The sequence below is a fragment of the Semicossyphus pulcher genome, unplaced genomic scaffold (assembly GCF_022749685.1).
Source record: "Semicossyphus pulcher isolate SPU_LCO1_2020_fin unplaced genomic scaffold, fSemPul1.0.p SCAF_28, whole genome shotgun sequence".
NCBI classification, from domain to species: Eukaryota; Metazoa; Chordata; class Actinopteri; order Labriformes; family Labridae; genus Semicossyphus; species Semicossyphus pulcher.
Window position 1 is genome coordinate 5,355,348 of NW_027211702.1, and position 24,306 is coordinate 5,379,653.

Consider the following 24,306-nt stretch of genomic DNA (forward strand, 5'->3'; position numbering starts at 1 on the left):
ATCGTTTCCCTTTTTGGACATTTGAGAGTCAAATACGACAGAATTTCCACATCATGTGATCACAGAGCTTCTAACACATTCTGCAGTCGTAAAGCTTTCATTGGTTGGTTGGTGGGTTGGTGGGTTCCTAGCTTATATTGCATAATAGAAAACACACATTGTCTTCTAGTCTTTGGTATTTGGGCTAGTGTGTCAGCAGTGAAAGGTTAGATTACGAGTGAGGTTATTGTGTGTTAAAGACGAGTTTACCCTTCAGCTTCTTTATGGATGCATGATGAATTTGCAAAAGGCGGTTAGGCTACAAACAAGTCGTCGCAGTGAGCAGCCCCTCTCTCAGTTTGTCACCCTCGATAAAAGCAAGAGACAAACAAACAAAAAAAATGTAAAAAGTTTGGTTTTCCTCGTCGCTTCGACCGGACGATACCTCAACCCGCGCCCTCAATCCCTCCATCCCTCCCCACCCGTCACCCCCTCCCCTCCCTGTCTCTCCTCCCCTCCCCCCTCCTCGCCCGTCTTTTATCACGCTTTGGTACAAGTGCTGGACGCCGAAGATTGGCCGCCGGGGCTGGCTCCGTCGTCTGTCCATTTGTCGAGGCTCCGGCGGCGGGCGTTCATGAAGAAGTTGCTGACGGTGGTGAGCTCGAGGCCCAGCTGCTGCGAGATGGTGAGCTGCATCTCTTTGGACGGCCGCTTGTTCTCCTTGAAGATGGCCAGCAGGGTGCGCCGCTGCAGGTCGGTGAAGACCAGCCGCGACTTCTTTGGCGTACTGTTGCGGTCCTTCCCCGTGTCCTGCTCCTTCCGTTTGCACGCTGTGAAAAGAGGAGGAGGAGGAAGAGCAGGGAGTTAGTGTTGTTTTTATTGTTGAAACAACAGTTTAATATTAGAGGACGATTCTGCAGCGAGTCTTAAATGAAACTCAAGCTGATGTTTATGTTCCTCTGTACATCTGATATGTGGGCACATGCTGTCTGTCTGTCTCTCTGTTTGTCTGTTACTCTATTATTACAAAACTTTACCAATGTTGTGCAGCTTCACAGAAAAATATCAGCATCATATGAAAAGTAAATGCAGATGAATGATGATGAATGTTGAGTTTATTAGCAGGCTTTTTACCTCTAGTGCAATAATCTGTTTGATTTGGTTTGTTTAGGTTTAAATTTTCGCTCACTGTTTGGCCATTTTACTCGGAATTTTTGAACGCACAAGCTAACTGGTGTGTTTTTCTTGGTGTGAAAGCAAAGCAGACAAAACACAGGATATTATGATCAAAGATATGTGACTAAACCCTTCAAAACAGTCTCGAAGATCTCAGTTTCGTTCTCTTTGACGGCTCTCTTGCAGCCGCTTAGCTCCGCCTACCCTCTCTGGCAGACCAACCACTGCTGGCTGATGGGAAACACGTCACTAACTGGGCGTCGCTTGGGATCAGTCATCAGTGGGCCATAGGCTCAATCACATTGTGTTACCTCATTCAGTGATAGATAGACATTTATTTACATGAAAATCTTCGAGATTATTACTTTAAGGTTTCGACCATGAACCCCACCGTCCCCATGCAGGCGTGGGTGCCCTCTGGGTACTCCGGCTTCCTCCCACAGTCCAAAGACATGCTCGTTAGGTTCATGGTAACTCTAAAAGTGAGCGTGAAAGGTAGCCTGTCTCTGTGTGTCAGCCCTGTGATTGACTGGCGACCTGTCCAGGTGTAACCCCGCCTCTCGCCCAGTGACAGCTGGGATAGGCTCCAGCCCCCCCTCGACCCTGAACAGGATAAGCGGTATAGATAATGGATGGATGTAACTTCTGTGTGAGAAATAGTTTCATGCTGAATTACAAAAAAGTAATTAATGTTTTCTCATAGTCACAAACAACAACAACAATAACACAGCCTCTAATGTGTCTGCTGTTGTATCTCAGGCAGTCAATAATAAGAAGGAGGAGGAGGCGTGGGTGCGTTTCATTTAATTACCTCTCTGAATTAAGCATGCAGAGTCAGAGCCCGGCTGATCAGCACCAATCAGGTTAACGACTCAGTTCAGTCACAAAACTGTTATGTAAGGGGAGGCTACCTTCGCTGCACACACACACACACACACACACACACACACACGCACACACATCCCTCCTTCTGTTTCCTGTATCACAGTCTCTTTGTCTCGTGATAGACGATCGAGAAGCTTTAGAGCCTTCAGAGCCGTGCGGTGTGTCTCACATGTGAACGTCCCTGTCGTGTGTTTCAGTTTAAATGAGGCGATTCTTCTTCTTCTCCTCTTCTCTGGGTAATTAGGTGAAATGTTATAAAGAATTCATGCTGATCCTCCTTGTGGTTGTAGTACAGCCAGTCACTGACAGGTGGCACTAGTGATCTCTGAATATGAAGAACGCTGAGCCTCAAACACACAGCGATCAATAATATACAGTATATATTCAGTGTGTGTGTGTGTGTGTGTGTGTGTGTGTGTGTGTGTGTGTGTGTGTGTGTGTGTGTCTATAATGTGTGTACGACAGCAAAGACACACGTCTGCTTTGAGTAATAATAATAATAACAATATGAAGAAGAAGAGAAAGAGAAAAAGAGGAGGAAGGAGAGGGGGGAGAGGTAAAGAAGAAGAAAAAGAACAAGAAGAGGAAAAGAAGAAGTAGAGTAAAACGATGAGGAGAAGAAGAAGGGGGAAGTGGAAAAAGGAGCAGAAGAAGAAGAAGAAAATAAGAACAAAAAGAGGAGGAAGGAGACGAGAAGGAAGAGGAAAAGAAGAAAAAGAACAAGAAGAGGAGTAAAAAAAAAAGAAGAGGAAAAAGAACAGAAGGAAGAAGAAGAGGAGGAAGAAGAGGAGGAGGAAGAAGAGGAGGAGGAAGAAGAGCATTTGAGCCTGGTCTTTGAAACCACAATACAAATGTAGCTCAAATATATTTAATAAATATTTATTTAAGCTTATTTTACAATGTTTTATATCTTTATTACATAATTATTTTACTATATTCCAACTTAATAATATTTAACATATCTCTGCGTTATTATTATAACTGTTACGAGACATTAAAGTGCTGTTCAACTTCTTCTTAATGTTTTTACTGATAGAAAAGCAGCAATTTATTATTGGTGTGGCATTCTGTACAGTGAAGAGAACAACATGAACATGACGTGCGTCACAGTTTGTTTTATCTAAAGTGTAAACTAGAAACGCTGTCGGACTTTGGACTCGATTAGTTTCAGGGTTTCTGTGAGATAAAACATCGACTGTCAGCTTCTATAAGTCTTTCTCCTGCTACAGTTATTAATATAATGATGATAATAACATCATCTATAATATAACTGTAAAATAGATTCAAGAATTATACCATGCGACACTGGAGGACGATGTAGATGGAGGGATGAAATGAGCAGAGTGGAACAGACAAACCAAAAGACACATTTTACCACAAAGCTTCTCTACACAGGAGTTTCATAGGAAGTCAGATCAGTGAATACTGATGAATAAATCTGTCATTGTCAGGTAAAAATATGTCAAGGATTCTAATTCAATTAACTTTTTAGCACATATACACATATCACGTGCATGTTTTACAACTAATTTTAATTTGAACACTCACTTATACATTTTAATGTACCTTTTGTGAGTGCTTTAAGTGAAACAAAGTCACAGTGTTTGTTGGATACTGATGTGTATTAACTGAAATGTATCTGTAGTTATTGTTTACTTTACACTGCTTCAGTTTAAAGAGTTAGTCATTGTCACGTCTAATAATTCAGACTACAGTGAACAGATTTATAATGTAAATGGTGTTTGTGTTTGTTTTAGCACCTGGCATGTCCTCAGAGCTCTGACTGCGCCTGTGTGGATCATCATGAAGCTGTCGTAGCTCTGAGAGAGCGGAGCTACTTCCACCTGACAGGAAAGAGTACACAGGGCTTTACTTTCAGTATTAACGCATTACAAACACTTATCCTGCTTTCCTACGTGATATAATTATATGTTAATGCAATGTACTGTTTTTTAATTATTGACTGAGCATTGTTTTTTTGTAATCCTTCCTGCAGCACTTCGTCACAGCTCCACCTTTTCTCTTCCTCCTCTCTTCTCCCTGCCCTGCACGTCTTTGATCTGCTCGGCTACGCCACACCTCCACACACACAGACTGGACAGTGTGTTAATGTCTACATGCATGGGACCAATCGGGTTAAATGACAGACACACGTCTTGTATCAGCACTATATTGCTTATCTGCTCTTAAAATCTGCTGCCTATTTTGGAATATCCAATGATGAACAAGCACAGAATGACAAAACATTAAGTGGAGGCTAAATGACCTTGTTCAGACGGTGTACGTTAAGCATTTTGCACAATATTTATAATTCATCCACAGAGACAGAATGCAAGTCATCATACTCTGAAAGCCTGGACGACCATTGGGGGAAAAATGCACCACAATATGTAACCACCGGCTGAAATGCAAACTAAAAACACTGATATCTGAATGTCAAAGTATTATTTGACGCCCTGTGTCTAGCAGAGGCAAAAATCTATTTAGGACCTGTGTCCACCGACGGCGTTTTTTGAGCTGGCGGCGATTTTTTTCTACACAAAATCAGCATAAAACCAATGTAATAAAAACGTCCTCAGCGTCAGCTGTTTTTTGTCTCAGTTGAAAATAGTTTAACCTCTGGAAGACTGCCGCCCTCGTCAGTGTCACTTCTCCCTCAGCGACCAGTCAAAATCAAGAAGGGCGGGACTTTTGATATCAACTTTGTCAACAAAAATGGCGGAGGAGAAGCTAATTCTTTTGTTTTTCGAGGGTACAGTTTCCAGGTGTAGAGCTGCTGCTAACATCAGGACACGATTCTTTTACACTGATTTTATGTTTTCTTTGTAAAAATGTCCTTGAATAAAAGTAAAAATTAAGTATACGGAGCAAAACAGACTTAGGGCCTGATCAGACAGAGCGCGTTTTGCAGGCTGTTCTGTTGAAGCCTACGGTCATTAACCTAACCGTTATATTGTAAACTCGTCGAGGCAGATGGCTGTTCAACATGAGTCTGGTTCTGCTCAAGGTTTCTGCCTGTTAAAAGGAAGTTTTTTTTTCAACTTGAGCCTCTCATTGAAAAAATGACAAAAAAGCCCCCAGCTGCTAAAACGTGTTCCGTCTGTTCGGGCCCTTAATGTTCGTTACCAAGGGAAGCAGACCTTTCGTATCCTAGCAACAGTAACCTCCGGTGAGAAGCGCTCGGAAATTGAGGTCGTTGGCGCTGCCAGTGCAAAAAACGCCGTTAGTGGACACAGGCCCTTACAAACTCAGTCGCTCTCTCTCAGTGTCACTTTTCCTTACCCTGTTATTTTTCAGAGATATTAATGGTCAGAAGTGATAAACTTTAATATTTACAACCGTTTGATCGAATCACCGGGCAAAGATCATCATTTAAACTAACAAAGACAAAAATCAGGACTTACATAGCTCAGGTTAAACCTCTTCAGTTTGTCTGGACTGATAACTTTATGCTTTGAACACAGTTTTCACTTCTTGACCCTGTTGATAACGCATCCCATCCAGGGTGCGAAATACAGGAATGACACTCAACATTTGGGGGGTCTCTAGAAATTTGTCACTTGCAATTGTCAATAAAATGTATTTTAAAACTTACTATGTCCATCTATTATTCAAATGGCAAAACATTTATTCCCAAATATGGATGGCCTACAGAAAAATATTGTTGTGGTGTTTCCTATTGTAGCATATTGTCATTGAGTACGCGGTTGTTTCTGGTAAGGCCTTCCTCCAAGGGTGGCGCTGTTGCAAATGGTCCGCAATCCATTTAGAGAACCCGACGTTATACAAAGTACAAACTGATAAGTTGTGTTTGTTTCTGCTTCAACTTCATGGTTTCACTCCCAGAAAAATTTGTGCCCATTAAGTCGGGAAAATACATCAAAGAGAAAATAGAGTTTATTACTTGCTAACTTTGGATTCACTTCTAAAAAGCTTGGTGATGTGCATACAACGCGTGTATATCCTAGCTGATTGCCATGGTTTGCGTCCATGAAATCTTGTATATTGCGTATTGAGTCTGTGTAAGACTTCAGCATGGATTTAAAAAATCCTTTAAAATTTGGGGAGGCAGTGCTGATGTGAATATTGTAGTCATACACAGATATATTTTCTTTTTTTTAAAAACACAAGAGGGAAAAGGTAAGACTGATCTCTTGACAAACATCAAAATGTTTCAAACATGTCAACAAATAAACAATAATGAAACACTGTAAACAGATATCAAAGGTACACCTTCCCCCGTGTGTCTGCCTCTCTGCTTTATGCTTACTGTAGCTCCATGAAAAGCAGCTCGGCAGCAGTTCAGCCCAGACAGAGAGAAAAAAAGAAAAAGTGCAGACATTTACGTGTAAAAGGGAGCAATCAAAATCTCCCGCCCACACACACACACACACAGAAACGCAGTCTGCTGTCAATGGAGAAAAGAGCACGCCTGAGTGATTCAATCAGGCTTTTTTTCCTCTGGTCCAGGTTACAGTGAGGATCAAATACGCAATTATATTATTCAAAAGGGGTTTACCGGTGTGAGGACGGGTGAGAGCGAGGGACGGGGGAGGGGTGGCTTTTCTTTAAAGGTAAGGGCTGAATCAATCGGATCAATAAAGCAGGGTTCCTCTGTCTTTCATCAGCTCGCTCTCACAGACATCAGTGCTGCTAAACGCGTCTCTAACTGCAAACGAGATCAGCAGAAAATACCGAGAACCTGCTCTTTGTTTTTGCCCGCCTGTGAGTCAGCTGTGTGTCGCTCGGTCACAGCGTTCCTCCCTCGTCTCTTCTATTACACACAAACATCGACATTAAGCTGCATTCACAGCGGCCGTAATGATTCCCCAAACAGCAGAGCGATCATTACATCATCATCTGAATGACCGTATCCAACGTCTCTTATGAGCATCTTCAGCTCAATAGTTATCAGGATTTTAGTCAGGTATCCATAATCGTTAAAAAGTAATCACTATTACAATCAGAGCTGTGTATAAAACTGCAGTTCTCTTTTATACAGAACAAAAATATTTGTTTAAGCGTTGGATGAAGGTTTCGTTGAGCCCATCCTAATTTGGCAGAATGAGGGGAAAAGAGCTCTAGGTTGTTTGTCTTCCTGCATACCAATCACAATCATCTTGGGCCACGCTAAACCCAGATTTGAGCAACAATGCCCTTTATAAGTGACGATGCAATCTAACATAGTTCCAATACAGAGCATGAAACTGATGTGTTTACAAGCTGTGTCTCAGTTCAGGGGCTGCATCCTTTGAAGGACGCGATCTCGACATTCGTATCCTGTGTAGACGCTAAGGCCGAACCGAAACGAGACGGTTCGGTCTACGGAGGATTTCCTGTTTGCATCACCAGCTGTTCCCGCCCTTAACCTTGCATAACAAAGTGCTGCTCCTGTTGCCTAGCAACAGGTAGCTAGCTAACGTAACTTAACAAGCTCCGCACAATGGGTGATCGGGCCTTTTCCTCTGCAGCTCCGAGGCTGTGGAACACCCTCCCCGACCACCTGAGGGCCCCACAGACTGCAGATGTTTTTAAACGGGACCTAAAAACGTGTCTTTTTAAGAAAGCTTTTTGCTAAGTGCCTTTTATAGGCTCTCCTTTTCACACATATAAATTGTCTTGTTTTATCTTTCTTCTCTGTAGCACTTTGAGATTCACTAAATATAAAATGCAATACAAATAAAATGTATTATTATTATTATTATTATTACATATAATTTCAAAGATAATTTGTTTCAAAGCCCCTGTTGTTTTTAACATTTGTATCGCAGCTATTCGATTTAAAGTGTATTCCTCGGTCGTTTAAGAGTCCGCCATCTTGTTTGAATTGGTGCTCAATGAATTTCGGGATACGCTTAGCCGTGAAGGATGCACCCAATGGATCCTTCGTGGCCTGGGAAAAGGAGGAGGCATTTGTCGGCCCCATGTGAAGGAGCCTTCGACACGGCGCTGTGACGCAATCGGCCTTCAAATACAAAAGATGCAGCCCCTGAAATGGGACACAGCTTACAGTTTGTGTTTATAGCTTGTGCTAATTTTCGTGCTAGCTCCTGTCCCTAGTTGGGCCTTTACATGCAGCAATGTAATTAAAATATACAGCTTTCAGTATCATAAAACCACCATCCCTCCCAAGTGTCAGGAAGGAGCAAGTTTTGGTGGAACATTTGCATGTAGGGAGGCGAGCAATGGTATTAAAATGGCTATATCCCTGTTTGAGGAAATTCTAATAAAATAATTAAAAAGTTATTGACCATTTTAGCACAATATCATGCATGTCGATATAAGATTCATATTAAACATTCAAGCTAATGTTCATGCTAGCTCCATAGGCTAGCTTACCACTGCTAATAACATCTTCTTGTTGTTTCACCTGGTAAAATGGAGAGCTAGAAATGAAACAAACCTAAAATCAAGGGCCTATCAAAACGTTCCTAAACCTGCCACAGCTATCAGAATTAACCTCCTATGTGCACAACAAGAAAACAAAACACACTCAGGTGTTAACACGCACGCTGACCAAGAGGTCAAGTCTTCCAATACGGCAGCTGAGAGTCATTATTTCACCTTAAAGCCTTTTCTCCATTCACCTGAATGGGGCTGAGTCAAGTGCTTAGCCTCGAGAGCTGGTAACACTCACAGCAAGCACATCAATGTATTATACAGAGGTTTTAAGAGTCAAGGGCTGCTAAACGTCAATAGAAACATCAAGCTGATGTTTTATTGAAGCAGCCATTCCAAGTGAATACAGAGAAACAGAGAGAACCAACTGAGCACAGAGGGTAGGGAGGAGAAAAGGAAATGGAGAGGAAAAGATGGATAGCAGAGACAGATAGGGAGATAGCAGTGGGGAATAAGGATGATGAGAAAGAAGGAGGACAAAAGGAGGAGAGGGATGCAGAGAGAGAAAGGATAGAAGGTAAGGAAACGTGAAGAGAGCCTTATGGAGCGGTCAGGGAGCAGAGAAAAATGGAGGGAAGATGAACAAGGCGGATGACATTTTCAGCCAGTTTCTGACAACAGTTTGCAATTAATTATCTCTCAATCGCCTCAAACACTGAGTCGTTTTTGCAGCCATGAATTCTTAAGAAAAAAAGAGACATGAATCGCTGGTTCTGCTACATTTATTGATACCTTATTGTTTCTATTGGTAACCATATTTTTAAAATGATGTGTCCCTCAAGGCTCTATCTGAGCCACTTAACAACAACATCAATATGCAGACGATACCCTGCTGTATGTCCCAAAATGTACAGCTAACTCCTGTTGACAACTTGATTGCATTTAGTTATTATTTTAATTAATGGATAGTCGAAATAAAAACCGAGATAAAACTACGATAAGACTATTTATGTTACTGGAGCGAAGTACGACAAGCGAGAGAAAGAGACTTCTACTACGAAACATTGATTTTACCCACTTATTATATGTATTTTATCATTTACGTCTATGCAAAGCTCTTTGTGCTGCATTTTATTCTTGAAGTTTATTAAATGTAAAAGTTTAAAGAGAGGAAGTGAGTGAGCCAGCAAGCTTTGGTTTCATTTTACAGACGGAGGGGGAGAGCGAGGGAGGAGAAAGAGGAGCTCAGCAGAGTCATTAGAGACTGTTTTCATCCTCACCACAAAGATAGATCACAGCCTGGCAGCTTTACCATGACGGCCTCAGTCTCCACTGTGCCATGTCTGTGTCCTGTTGCTGATAGACACTATTTTCCACAATGCTTTATGTATACAGAAGAAATTGTATAGGGTGCTGTGTAAGCTCAAGTAAGTTTGCCTGAAAATAGAAAACGGTCTAATTTACAAACACATTTCAAACAAGAAGGCTTACTCTGATAGCCATTTGAGAGCTCTGGCTAGCAAACATGACATCTGGAATTTCAGTCAGAAATGGCCGCTTAATGATAACTGAGACTACCAAAGTTAGCTTTTTGCAGGTGATGAAGGATGAGCTGTGACTGTCCCAAACCATCAGCAAGCAACACAGTTACAAAGAACAGAAGCTCCCCTCACATACGTTACATTAGCATAAATGTTTTATGCTAACATATCTAAAATTCCTGCCTTTTTCTTCCACACAGGTTAGAGACAAAGAAGCCCCTCACACAAGTAAAGTTAAAAAAGTTAACATAATAACATTAAGATTAGGATATATACAGTGTATTCTAAATACATTAGCTGTTAGCGTGCTGCAAAAGTAGCCTAATAGAGCAAGAAAGCAAACACTAGCATAACTTTATACAAACATACACTACCAGTCATAAGTTTGGACACACTTTCCCATTCACTTGTATGAGGAAATGTGTCCAAACTTTTGACTGGTAGTGTATACTGGGCTGCAGAGCTGGAGGAAAGGTATAGGCTAAGCTAACGGCAAAACGGTCTAAGTAAAAACCCTGTCACTGTTAACTTTAGCACATGAAATTCCTGCTGTTGTCCTGTAGCTTAAGAGCACTCACACAAGTTTTATTATCATAAAAAAATGCAGCTAAATGCTAGCAATGACAAAAGCATACAACAATGTCTGTTTTTTAATCATTCCATATATTAACAGCACAGAAACAACCCCAACAAAAGAAAAGTTTGTATGTAAGTTGTATCTAGCCTTTATTTATCTGCAGCTGTTTCCTGCTCCACGTGTTAGCGCTCAAGTTATGTTGGTAAAAAAGTCATATGCTAATGTAATGTTGTTGTGCTAGGTGTGTTTTAGTGCAAAATAAATATGCTAATGTTAAGCTAAACACTTTTGTTCCTGCTGTTTACCTGTTTACCACCAGGTTGAGCACAGAAGTATCATTAACATAAGAAATACATGTGTGCTGTTAACATTAGCATATATGCTGCTGTATACTTGCTGCACAAATCAGAAAGTAAGATGCTAACGTGTAAATTAGCATATAAAATTCCTGCTGTGTACCTGCTGCACAAATTAGGAAGTAAGATGCTAACGTATACATTAACATATAAATTCCTGCTGGAGGCCTATACTTGCTGCATAATTTAGGAAGCAAGATGCTAACATATACATTTGCATAGAAAAATTCCTGCTGCCCAAATTAGGAAGTTATATGCTATCGTGAAGATTAGGATATAAAATTCCTGCTGTATACCTGCTGCAGAATTTAAGGGCATGGAAGCCTTCTCAAACAAGCAGTATTAGTTGTATGCAATTGTTTTCTTTGAAAGTCCTGCAGTTTTTAATCTAAACACAGCACCTCGTCAGGTGTTTTACATTATTACAAAAGTGAAACACTTCCCTGGGATCATGAACATACAATTTTATCTAAAATCACTCAGCTGGAACTCAAACTACAACTGATCTTCAAAGCATTGATCAGAGAGCCGAGAAAAAATGGCTACATGCTAATAGCTAACTCTGCACTTAAGCTTACAGGGAGGTTTCCTTCTTGGGATATTGAACATTTCCCTCTTTTAGCATTTTCCCAGACACAGACCTCTGTCTCCGTCTGTGATGGCTGGACACAGACTGAGGTAAAAGAGGGGGATTTAGATGAAATTGTAGATATTGCAGGGTGCAGACAAAATGCAACACAGTGAGAGATTAAAAGAGGAGAAAGAGCAGAGAGTTTAGAGATCAATAAAGCTGAATATAAAGACGTATATTTCTGTCAGGACTCCACAGAGCGAGACAGACAGGCTTCGTTCTGTATGAAAAGAAGATTTATAGCACAAAAGGCTGCAATCAGCTGAAGAGCTCTCTCTCCATTTCCTATTTCTCATGTCTCTCTGACTCGAGACTTTCTTTGTGAGACATTTTATTGCTGCTTTGCTTTTTCTTTTGTCTTCCATCACTGTCTCCTCCATCTTTCTTTTCCTCTCAGTCTTCCCTCGTCTCTCTCCTAAATCATTTTTCTTTTTCAGCTCGCCTTTTCTTCTTTTTCGTCTCATCTATCTTTTGCATCTTCCTCATTTTCCCTTTCACCCTCCCTCTTTTGTCTTGAACTTTCTTCATCTCCAACTCTTTCTTCTCTTTTCTTCCTTCCTGTCTCCTTGCCTCTGTTGTGTCTCCTTCCTCTCCTTCATCTTCCTGCCCCTCCTACCTTTCTGTCTCTCTCTTCCCTCCTTTCTCCACGTCTCTCCTCTTCCTTCTCTCTCTGTATCTTTTTTTTATTGCACCATTACCACTTAAGCCTTGGTATCCATTACACAGAGGGCATATAAGTGCAGGGTAAGTAGTAAAGTCGCCCTTCAACATACTCTTCACTGCTTGTGTGTGGCGCCACATTTGGACGCTTCGGCACTCCGTCATGAGCCGGCAGAGCTGAGACATGTTTTGATGGAATCGTTAATTATCTGTGTGACATTCTTAATGTGTGTGATGTCAGCGTGATGTCAGAGGCGACTTTTCCAACACACACAAAAATCACAGCTGTCAGTTAATTCTGCTTCAGGCTTTCAAAGTTTACAGGAGGCGAGTCCAGGGCTGCACATAAGACGCGTTAAAAATTGGTTATATGATTCACAGCATTATCAGTTATTGTCAGCCAGTTGAAAGCACGTCCCCAAAGTTCAAATTAAAAAGAGAACTAAAGATTTTAATTGAAATTTAAAGATTTAGTGACCTCTAAAAGGAAGGTTGCAGAAAAGAACAACTGAAAACAGCCCCTTCTCCCAAGGCGAACAGGAAAGATGCCAAAGCCCGGAAGTGATATCAGAAGACAGACAGCTCGCTCAGCCAATAGATGGCTTTATTGGAGTGTTTGTCCCTGTACTGCCTTTCAGTAAATGTGTCATGTGCTACACAGAAAATGAGGCATTTTAGGGGTGACAATCACACAGAAAGCTGTGAAATCCTGGAGGTGACGCGGTCCATCAAGTTCCTTGAGGTCATGTTTTGTTTTCATTTCATTCGTGTTGTTATTTCCTGTTTTATTTTGAAAGTCACCCTTGTCTCTGTCTTTCAGATCCCTGCTCCCTCACTGTGTTCGAAATCGGATACCACATTCTGCATACTGCGTTTGGAGGTAGTATTTAGTTTGGAGAAGCTTTTCAAATTCATTTTGCAGTATGCTACACCAGGCGCCAGTTTCCGGACAAAAACAAGCCGTGGTTTCTTTAACTATAGCGCCCCCTTCTGCTCGAATGCTGCCGCTGTCTGCTATTTTAACTGCGGCTGTGATGTTCCAGCGCTTTGCATTGTGGGATACAGTAGGCGAGGCAGACTGGTCCGATGCATACTGGAGATTTTTTCAGTACGACATCCGGGTATTTTTGGCATACTGCACATTGTGCTTTTGTTTGCATACTACATCCTACATCCTACATTTTGGCCAAATCAGTACGTACTGCTAGTATAGTATGGCATTTCGCCCCTTTGGATTATTGTTGTGATTACCTGTGTACCGAACCTGGACTGGACATTTAAACTCTGCCTTTTACTTCTCTCTGCCAAGTGTGAGTTGTGCATTTTTGAGTGCATTGCCTGTTTTTCCATTGGTAGTGTCAGGAGGAACTGATAAAGTAATCTCTGAGATTTTCATGTAAATAAATGTCTGTTAAGTCTCTATCTGTCGCCGAATGAGGTAACACACTGGTGATTGAGCCTATGACCCGCTGATGAAAGCCTTTGCATTTACAGTATTACAGACTGGGTGTCTGACGTGTTTTCCATCAGCCAGCAGTGGTTGGTCTGTCAGAGAGGGTAGGCGGAGCTAAGCGGCTGCTTTTCTGGTCTCTGCAGGTGTTGCGAGTAAACAGTAATCTACTATGGCTGAACAAACAAAGAAAAGATGGATGACTACAGATACAACTTCAACAAGAAGTGAAAATCCAAAGAAGAAGAAACAAACTCGACGCTCAGATGAAGCAAACAGTCTGAAAAGGAAAGCGACCGTCAGCCAGGAAAATCAAGAGTTACAACCGGAGCCAACCGTGGACGTCACACATGCAACACTGTCTGGACATCTGGGAAGTGTGCTCCCGCAATTACCGTTTATCACCATAGGTGGCGCCAAAGAGAACGAAACTGAGATCTTCAAGATTGCAACTTTAAAGAGTCAATTTATGGAATCACATGATCAACAGTGAAACTCAACAAGCCAACCAATGCGTTATGTTGTGTGGGATTTGTATTTGGATACCAGGATGGGGACCACTATCACCACGAAATACCGACAATGAGCAAGTTAATTCTGATCATTTTATAAATGGAGCGACGCCTGCGAGCTGCTTCAGGCAGGCATCTCGAGCTTCACTGATTTGTCACACTTGTCATTCGTCATTCTCCACAATCACCTGACAAACACTTCCTCCCGATGTGGCGGTCTATTAAAGCTGCGAGATTCCCAGTCTCTCCCTCTGCTCTGTCACTGCCACCGCTGCCCTGCACCAGTACTGAGCTCAGCCCCACCACCACCCCAGCATTCACCTGCAGGGTTTAACATATTATCTCATCACTCCTCAAATATCTGCATGTAAAATAAATATGCGAGGAGTGATGAGGTCGGAGCCGAGACGGCAAACACAATCCGTGTTCTGCTCTGTATCAGTCTGTCTACAATCCTCAGGAGCCTGTTGTAACCCCTGATAGCTTTCGGGTCCCTCTTTTACATCCCAGACTGAGAGGCGTATTTAAAGATGCAAATCAACGACGGTGAGAGTTTTTCTGCGATGTGCATGAAACTCTTTATGGGCCACATCAGCGAAAAACAAGGTCCATCAGTCAAAACAAACACCGTGTCACCTTATACAGACGCACAAACAAGCTACAAACCTGCAAGGAAAAACAACACAGAGTAAAGTATTAGCTACAAACACACTCTCTCTACTGCCTGTTAGGTCACACAGCTGCAGCTCGACATATTTGGGTTAAACTGGAGTGTTTCAGGTTTTCTGACAGCTCATATAAAATGTCCCAAAGGTTCATAATAACTGTGAGGAGTGAGTCATCATCAAAGCTATTAAAACACGGCTGTAAAAACAGAATATTCTTCCTTGTAGCTTTAATATTTCAGTGTGTGATATCGTCTTGAGATGCTAAAGCTCGGCAAACACTTGATGCATCATATCGTAGCACTGAAACTCACACACGCAGACGAATGCAGCGACACACAGCAGCACTGTAGCAATCAGCTCAAATGTGTGTGTGCTTAATGCACCGCGATGCTCTCCTCCTTCTGTTTTGAGATGATAACCGGAAATGGAACAACAGACTGAAGACTGCCTCTGTCTCTGCCTCTCTATCACACACACACACACACTCACACACACACTCACACACACTCACTCACACACACACACTTAAAACACTGAGAGCATGAATGAATCTGTTAGAATATTCATCCTTTAACAACGCCAGTATCAGAGCGTCTGTCTCTCGGCTGGGAAATACCCTTTACCTCCATGTTTCTTTAATTAACCAATTAACTGTGTGGCCTCTAAATTAATGCCAAATGTCTCTTTATTATTCTCCCAAATAATCAAACTAAGATGGGGAACATGGTGATCATTATTCTTGTAGAGCATCAGCATATTAGGAAAGAAATTTTAGCATGCTACGGTTAGCATTTAGCTCACAGCAGAACTGTATGTACATTAAGTATATTCTTAAGTAAACGTGAAGTCCGTACAGACTCATACATACATTACACACCACAACATATCTCCACAATACAGGCCTCACACAGCTGCTTACTGGCTGCACTGTTACTTAAAGTGACTCTGATCATTAATTGATTTTCCAATTCAGAGTAATTAACTTTTTGTTGATTGGTTAATCAATTAATCACCGTCTGAGTCTGAGCTATTAGAGCTTAATTAGTGCACACTTGGAAATACATGTTAGTGCATCAATTGTCTTTAAAATAACCGCTTACACGGACGTAAAAAACCTTACATCGCTTGATTTCATGTCCAATTTATAATTTTCTTTTGATTTAGAGCAAAGATATCTGCACAGGAAATGTCATATTCTGTATTTTCTGATGTTCTGATGTCTGATGAAAGACATATCTTTACTTCCTCTGCACGTAAGAGCTCAATTTCTGATCAAAACTATAGAAAACACACTGTTTAACTGGTCGACATGCATATGTGTTATTAAGCTGTTTAAAAGAGATCTTTTTTTGTCACTTCGGGCAAAATGCAACAGACAGAGAAATGATAAAGACATTATTTGTAACCCGTTAAAGGCTCGTGTGACAGCAGACAGAGGATTGTAAGTTAATTATTCCATAATGATGCTAAAACGAAGAGCTGATTCAAGGCTGTTTTAAAGCACCGAGTGAAAATGTTATTTATTTTTGTGATATTATAGTAACTTGTTTTCATCCCGCTCTACATCAAATACAAACAAATGGTTTCATCTGTTTCTGTGACAAAGAACGCAGAGAGCGTAATCTGAATCAATGTGTGTGTGTGTCGGCAGAGATGGTTTATCAGTGTATAATCTGTATGTCCACACAGCCACTGATGACATCATTGGACAAAGGTCTCTCTCTCTCTCCCACACACACACACACACACACACACACACACACACACACTGTAATGTATCGCCAGTTGTTTACCAGGAGAAAAACGGTTGACCAATCACAGCTCAAGGTGGCGCAGTGATGTCATTGAGCTGATGGGGAAATGGCCTCAGAGGAGTTTGATGTCATCCACCTCTCGCTCTGCTCTCTTCAGCTTTTATTTGATATTCAGCAGTTTGGAAGACGGCAAAACAAACCGACGTTCATCATTTAATACAAAAACAATGACAACAATCTACGTCAGCTGTTATTAACTTTAATTTAATTTAAAGCCGCGCATGAGCTATGAAGCAAAAAGCACTTTCTACAACTTTCCTCTGGGCTCAGGGTTAAAAAACAAACTTTAAAAGGCCTTAGGGAAAACTTTCTATCATTTCGTGTGCGTGTCAGATGTTTCACAGAATCAGCAGGGACTTCCTGTAAAACCCTGCTGTAATCAAAAGGCAGGGATCTAACATAACAAATGCACAACAGGGTGTTTAATGCTCGAACATTTCTATTTAAATGAACCCTTTGCTACGTCGCAGATCAAACACCCGAGAAGATCCAGTCACCGTATACTCCATTCTTCCCTCAGCGCTTGCGACCACTTGAAGCTGCTTTTACACTACAATCCAGGGGCTGCAGCCTTCGAAGGCCGTATTTGAAGGCCGATTGTGTCACAGCGCCTAGTCGAAGGTTGTCCCAATTCGAAGGCTCCTTCAGATGTTGCCGACAAATGTGTCCTCCGTTTCCCGGGCCGCGAAGGATCCACGGGTGCATCTTTCGCTGACGTATTCCGACATGCACACCAATTCAAACGAGACTCTTACGCCGCTGAAAGAATAAACTTTTAAATGTAAACGTTTTTGCTTTCAACTAAATGGAATAGCTGCGTTACACACGTTTACATAAGACCAAAGGGCCCTTTTGAAACAAATCATCTTTAAAATAAGTCACGTGACGTTAGTTATGGTATCTAGTAAGCCAGCTAGCTACCTGTGGATCGCCTCCTCGGAAGGCTGCAGCTCCTGGATTGGGACACAGCTTACATGTCACATTCACCCTTTCACACACACATTCACACACTGATGGCAGAGGCTGCTACGTAAAGTGCTCAACTGTCGATCAGTCATCATTCACACAGAATTTGGGGTTCAGTGTCTCGAACTACCAACCTTCTGATTGAAAGATGACCGACTCAACCACTGAGCCACAGCCGCCCCAGAAACACATTTGATGATGAACTCGGGTGAAACGACAAGCATACTTTCCTTGTTTCCAAAATCTAGGGGCAGGACTGTGCACATGTGAATCCTGCGCATGGGATTGTGGGAGTTTTAGGAGCTCTGAGGACACAAAGGATGCATCCTTAAAAATTCCCTGACTGAAGGATTTGGTCCTTGGTAGAAATAAAAACATCCTGTTTAGTCCTCCAGCGTAATTCAACTGTAGCATCCTTTATATTCAGCCACTTCAGGATCCTTACCTGACTTATCTGAAACACTGGCAATATGGCAACATTATACTTCCTGTTTACATCACCCAAAGCATTAGTTTTGACTTTCATTTGATTTCTTGTAGGTTTTTTCCTCCCATTACATTTGTCTGACTGAAAGAAAAGATAACTTATTTTGAAAATAGCATTTTGACGACAGAAACCAAATGAGGAACTCAAGAACTTAAACGGCATTTTGAGTGAGGGACCAGGGACTCTTAACTTTGCTATAAGCTTGTAAAACAAGGAGGTCAACACAAGCAAAACGAGTTCAAAAAGAGGAAAAATATTAAAGAACTGAAAAAGTTTGATGTCAAAATGTCTCTGTAGAGAAAGTTTAAAAAACTGCAGGGTAAACATCTAATAACCTTTAACCTGCTAAATGTTGACAGTGAGGATAAGTCAGAGAGAAGCTCTGTGTGGAAATCACACACACCTACACACACACACACACACACACACACACACAGACTGACTAATAGATGATGAGTTAACCCGCCTCTCAGTACCTTCTCTTATCAGCTCTGTTTTTGGCAGCCTGAAGCCGCTCGGTCTCGCAGCTCCGGCGGAGAGCAAACACAGGCGGGCAGATAATATTCTCTGATCAATAGGTTGTATTGTAATCTGTGATTGATCAAAAGGAGGCTGGGCAGCTATAAACGGACATCCTGGCAAACCGCTCACCGCCGTGTTTGTCTCCAAACGATCAGCGGCAAGCGATACCAGTTGATCAGATTTCCTGCTCGGAGAGATGAAAAGCAGCTCGGAGATAAACGACTGACAAGACGCAGAGAAGAGTCCGCTTACTTTTGGCCATAGTGTGTATTTAGTTTTATTCTGGAGCTACTGTGATTCATTGTCACTATTGTTTATAGTTTATTAATAGTTTAACTTTAGTTTTATGCCCTGTGATTATCTTTCTCCATCTCTATATTTAGTTTTTCCTCCGCCATGTTTCTGCCCGCTCTGCTCTGCTAAACCTGTCCACCTTAAAGGCTGTAATATCTACAATTGGATCCCTTCCATCCAATATGAAACATAATCCAATAACAGACAGATTGAGCTAAATGAATCCTGTTATGTGGCACAATCAAATCGAAGAGGATTCCCTTCAAACCCCTCCGTCTGATGCACATCAAACCGGCTGCTTTTAATGCTTTTAGCAGCAGGAGGAAAAATACCAACAATCTGACCCTCAAACTGAGCTTTCTGTTTGGTTTGGGCTTCATCAGCACAAACAGTACAAGTGATAAGAGGAAAGGTCAACACGAGAAATACAAACTGTGCAGGTGAGATAAAGAAACTCATATGTCATCCTGAGGAGGGAAGGACAAAAATCCAGGTGAAGCCGCAGAAGCAGACGGACTAATCTTTTAAAATATCGGCCTTAAACGTCAATACACTGATTGGTACGGTGGCCCTTAGAGCTCAAAGTACAACATGAGACAAAACACAAGTAAATGAGCCCTACATCGCCATCAATTTGGCAACACGTGCACAAAGGCATCACGCATGAATGAGCTGCACACTGCGGGAGGAGGATGTCGCTACATTTGGTTTGATCAAAAATGCAAAGACACAGAAACATGCAGAAACTGATACAGATACTTTTACTGATTAAGAGAAGCATTTGTGCTGTCATGAGAGGACTGCGACATCTATTGGCTAAATCTGGATATTTTTTAATGACTAAATGATTGTTAGCTTAGCTGAGTGACTCAAACATAGTTTGTGAGTCATTTTTTGTTGCAGTGGAGAAGCAAAGAGTACATGCACTAAGTCATCTTTACAGAGCTGCAGGATGAATCGTATTTTCAGCGTTAACAAGATATGAACACGTGCACATCAACAAAAACTGTCCGAAATGGACGAATAAGAAAAAAACCCTTCATGTACTCGTCCTCCTGCGTTCACAGGAGGTGAGGTAGTTTGATAGCTGAAGTAGGAGCGAGAAGTGAGGAAAACTTCTGGTGTTTGGAATCATTTTGGATTCCGGAGAGACGACTTGCTTCAAACACGTATACTAATATAAGTTCATTAATCGCATGTCATATCATCAATTGCAATATTGAGCAATCTTAGCAATCTACACATTGCTGTTTGGCTTGTATCTTTTACCCGCTCAGGGAACATTGTTTGCCAGCACAAAAGCACTTCAAATGTTTTCGATCTGTTTTAACTTTTAAAGACACAGAGACGATTTTACACGCTTTTTATCTCATCACGCCTGGATTACTGTAACAGCCTTTTTACCTGCCTGTGAGTCAAAAATCTATTGATCGACTTCAGACTGGACAGAACTCCAGGCTTTTAACCAGAACCAAAAAACCTGCTCACATCGCTCCTGTTTTAGCGTCTTTACACTCGCTCCCAGTATGTTTGAGAATTGATTTTAAGATATGACTGATCACTTTTCAGTCTCTCCACGGCCTTTCTCCCAGCTATATCTCAGACCTGTTAGAACTGTACAAGCCGACGCGTACGCTGAGATCCTCGGGCAGAGGTCTGCTGTGTGCACCAAATGCCAGACTGAAGATTTAAAGGGGACAGAGCGCTTGCTGCGAGGGCTCCGAAGCTCTGGCACGACCTGCCCGAGGAGATCAGGAGGAGGATCTTAAAACTTATCTGCATTTCCGGATTTTACTTAAATTTAATTTAATTCAACTTTTTTAGAATTTTTTTTATTACTTGTTATTTCTAATATTTCTGTTACCGCAGAAAATACAGCCTAGCTGGTAGCCTCGGCTTACACGTGTCCAACTGCTGTAGTTTTACAAATCCACTCGACGTCGTTGTAGAGCTGAGAAAACACAAACAGCTTTATTCCACAGGTGTCGCACGTCGGTTAATCCACTGAATTTTCTTTGCTGAATAACATAAAACTTAACAGGACAGGACACAGTATAAAAACCGTGTGGCTCCACAGTTCAACAGCTTCACAGAAGTACGTGCGCCAGGGTGCGCTCTCTTAAAACGACGGTACGTATTTATTTATTTAAAGAGGCGATTCTACACCTAAACATGAAATATTAAACTTAAAGTCAAGTATAATAAAAACAATAGTCATAACTCCTAACTTTATATAAATGCACATTCAATTATACTATATGTCTGTTTTGCTGCCTTTGTTAAGCACTTTGTAACTTGGAGTTTGAAAAGTGCTCTTTAAATAAAGGTTATTATTATTATTATTATTATTATTATTATTTGCACAGGCTGTTCTGCTCTTTCATAAAGTACAAATGAGTGCAACATAACTTAGAAGACAGAAATTCTTCAAAAATCTGACGTATCAGGAGTATTGCTGTGTTGGTATGATTCCACCCCTGCCAACCCCCTACTGCAAACACAGCACCAAGCTCAGACAACACAACCAATTTACCAGGCAGGAAGTAGAACCCTGTCATTCTAAGTGTGCAGAAATCTCTATTTACAGGTTCTACATATTGTTCTGGTTTCCGTTAGAACTACACTTGTAGTCCGAGTAATACTGACCAATCACGTATCAGCAGGCTGCGGCGTATGCAAGAAAAACAGTCCATGATGAGAGCAAAAGCAGGTGGAACATAATCCGCTGTAATGACATCCCGGCTCCCATCAGCTTCATCTGACGACGATTTAGCTTCTTATTGATCTCTATAAACAGACGTCTGCATGCTAACAGCTAATAGCTAACAATCTGTTCTAGAGCTAAAATTTAACTTGAGATGAATTCCCTTGACGCGCTGTCACAAAAGCCGTTCAGCGTTCAGATTTCCTTCTCCTCTTGAGGACAGACCTGACAAAGCTTGAATTGTTACTTCGTACAAATCTGCATCATGATGTTGAAATTTGGGCAAAGGTAAGAGCCGTTAATAACAAGTCAATCACGAGTTTCTCTTCCTGTAACGATGCAGCATGCGGAAAAGGCAGTCTTGACGGGAAGGCATTTATCGCTTACCGCCCGGCATGTTCGCCTGTGTCCTCAGAGGCTGTATCATCTCAGACTACAGCCGATGGGATCCCAGATTGAGGGTACAGTAATGTAGTTGGCGATCCAGAGAAACTACAGGTTATTTAAGCTAGGACTCTTAGCTTGTGTTATAGACTGCGCCACAAACAGAGAAATATTGCATCTAAATAATTGAGTGTGGATGTTATGGAGGAGGAGACATTTTACAGTGTTTTGGCTGGCTGGATATAAAACCACAGAATGCAGCTGAAGAAATGCATCCTGGTACATGTAGGCTCTGCCTGCAAGGCACGGTGAGAAGGAAGATTTAGTTTCCTTAGTCAGTTCAGCACATACGAGGATTTATTACTTATGTACATCTGATTGCACATCCACATAAAGCGTGTCGAAATGTCCCTTTAACCATCGCTGCCATGTGTAGATATACTGTATTGATTACTGGGTAGTTAGCATCCTTTAAAGACCAAGCCGATACCTTTCAATTCCTAAGTTATTCATTTGCACATAAAACTGCACATTAAAGTGTGTGTATTATTGTTATTAACATCATGAGTCGTTCAGATACAGCTTCGCTCTCTCTCTGTTGGATCATGTCAGCTCTCTCTGTCCAACACTCCCCCCTCCTCCCTCCCCTCCTCCCCCCTCCGTCTCTTCCAGGAACTGGTCTGGATCAGGTTCCTGCAGATCAATGGAGATCTGGGTCCGCACCGTTTACGTTATCGTTGCCAGTATTAATGCTCTTTTAATCTGCTCGGGATTACAGCCATCGATCCACATCATCCATCCGCACGCACGGCCGAACCCAAAACTGCTGCTTCACACACACACAGACACACACACACACACACACACACACACAAAGACACAAACACACACACGCACACACACACACATTTCAGAAAAAAACAGCACAGACTCGCAGACGGAGAGAGAGAGCGAACTAACAGAAAACAACACTGTGAGCAGAGACAGCAGCAGGAAGGACAACAAACAGAATGTGCGTTTACTTCCTTGTTTGTGCGTGTGACCATCACAGTATTGATCGGTTATAGATACACATCAGCACATTTGCATACAGAGCTGCCAGCTCAGGCGGCAAACACACAGTTCACAGAGCACAGAAAAATAACAGAAATATAAATGGGGTTTGGTGTGTAATATGTGAAACTGTTATTACTGTTAGTAATGATAATAATTTGTTTTCTTTCTATAATATTATTGATCTTACTGAACCAAAATCATAGCCTTTAACTAGCCATGACTTTCCTTATACAGGATTTCTTAAACTTGTAGTATTTTATTGATTTTATACGCATTCTATATAGACTTATATTTAACTTTATTATTATGATTATACTTTGGATTTATTGGGTTTTATTTTCCTTATGCAAGACTCTTTTAACTTTCCTCCTCATGTTATTCAGCTCCTGAAGAAATTAAGAGCCCACTCCAAATGTTCCTTAAATCAGCGTCTCTCTCTACATGTCAGGGCCAGCCCGATCCAGATGTGAACCCCATTGAAAACCTCCTGAATGTGATCAAGAGGAAGATGGATGGTCACGAGCCATCGAACAAAGAGCGGCCTAACGTCACCCAGCAGCGCTGTGACAGACTGGTGGAGAGCATGCAGAGATGCATGAACGCTGTGATTAAAAACCAGGTTATTCACTAGATATTGATCTGTGAACTCTTCCTGAGTTAAAACATTCTGTTGTTTAAACATGAACTTGTTTTCTTTGCATTATTGGAGCTCTGAAAAAGATCTTTTGGTTTTCTTAACCAGTCGTTATGTTCTGCAAATAACATACCTCAATGAGAATATTTGATTTGGAGAGAAATGTTGTTTACAATAAAAAAAAACACAAACCTATAAATACCAGACCCAAAGAAAAACAGATTTTTTTGCAGTGGTCTCTTAATTTCTTAATTAATTTTTCTCTTATTTTTTATTATTATAATGTAAAAGCTTTTGTTTTCATCTCCTCATTCTGCCTCTCTATCCTTGTTTTAGTCAATTTAAATGGGAAAATAGTCGATAAAAAAGCACTTAAAGCTGCATTTCCTGTATGAAAGGTGCAATGCAAATACAAATATTTTTTTCGAATTCTAATTATTACTATTAACAATGCCAAGAGCAATAATAATAATTTTAAAAAATGACTTTGAGTTAAAAAATATTCATTTTGAACATTTAAAATAATTATTTATTCCTCTATTATAAAAAATATATATGTTAAATTTTATAATTGGGGATTTTAATTAATGCTACATGTTCTAATTTATATATGTAATATTTATTTATTTATTTTTGTCTAAAGATTCTTTTATTTTCATTTATTTTAATTG

General features: G+C 41.1%; 1 protein-coding gene across 1 annotated transcript in view; it reads right to left on the reverse strand.

Moving 5' to 3' along the window:
- Window positions 1–518: 518 nt before the first annotated feature.
- onecut2 (one cut homeobox 2) overlaps window positions 519–24,306 on the reverse strand; it is a 40,265-nt gene continuing 16,477 nt past the window's right edge. The window contains exon 2 of the mRNA XM_069677266.1: window positions 519–809. Within this exon, the coding sequence (XP_069533367.1) occupies window positions 520–809 (290 nt within the window). The 3' untranslated portion in view covers window position 519. The remainder of the gene's footprint in view (window positions 810–24,306) is intronic.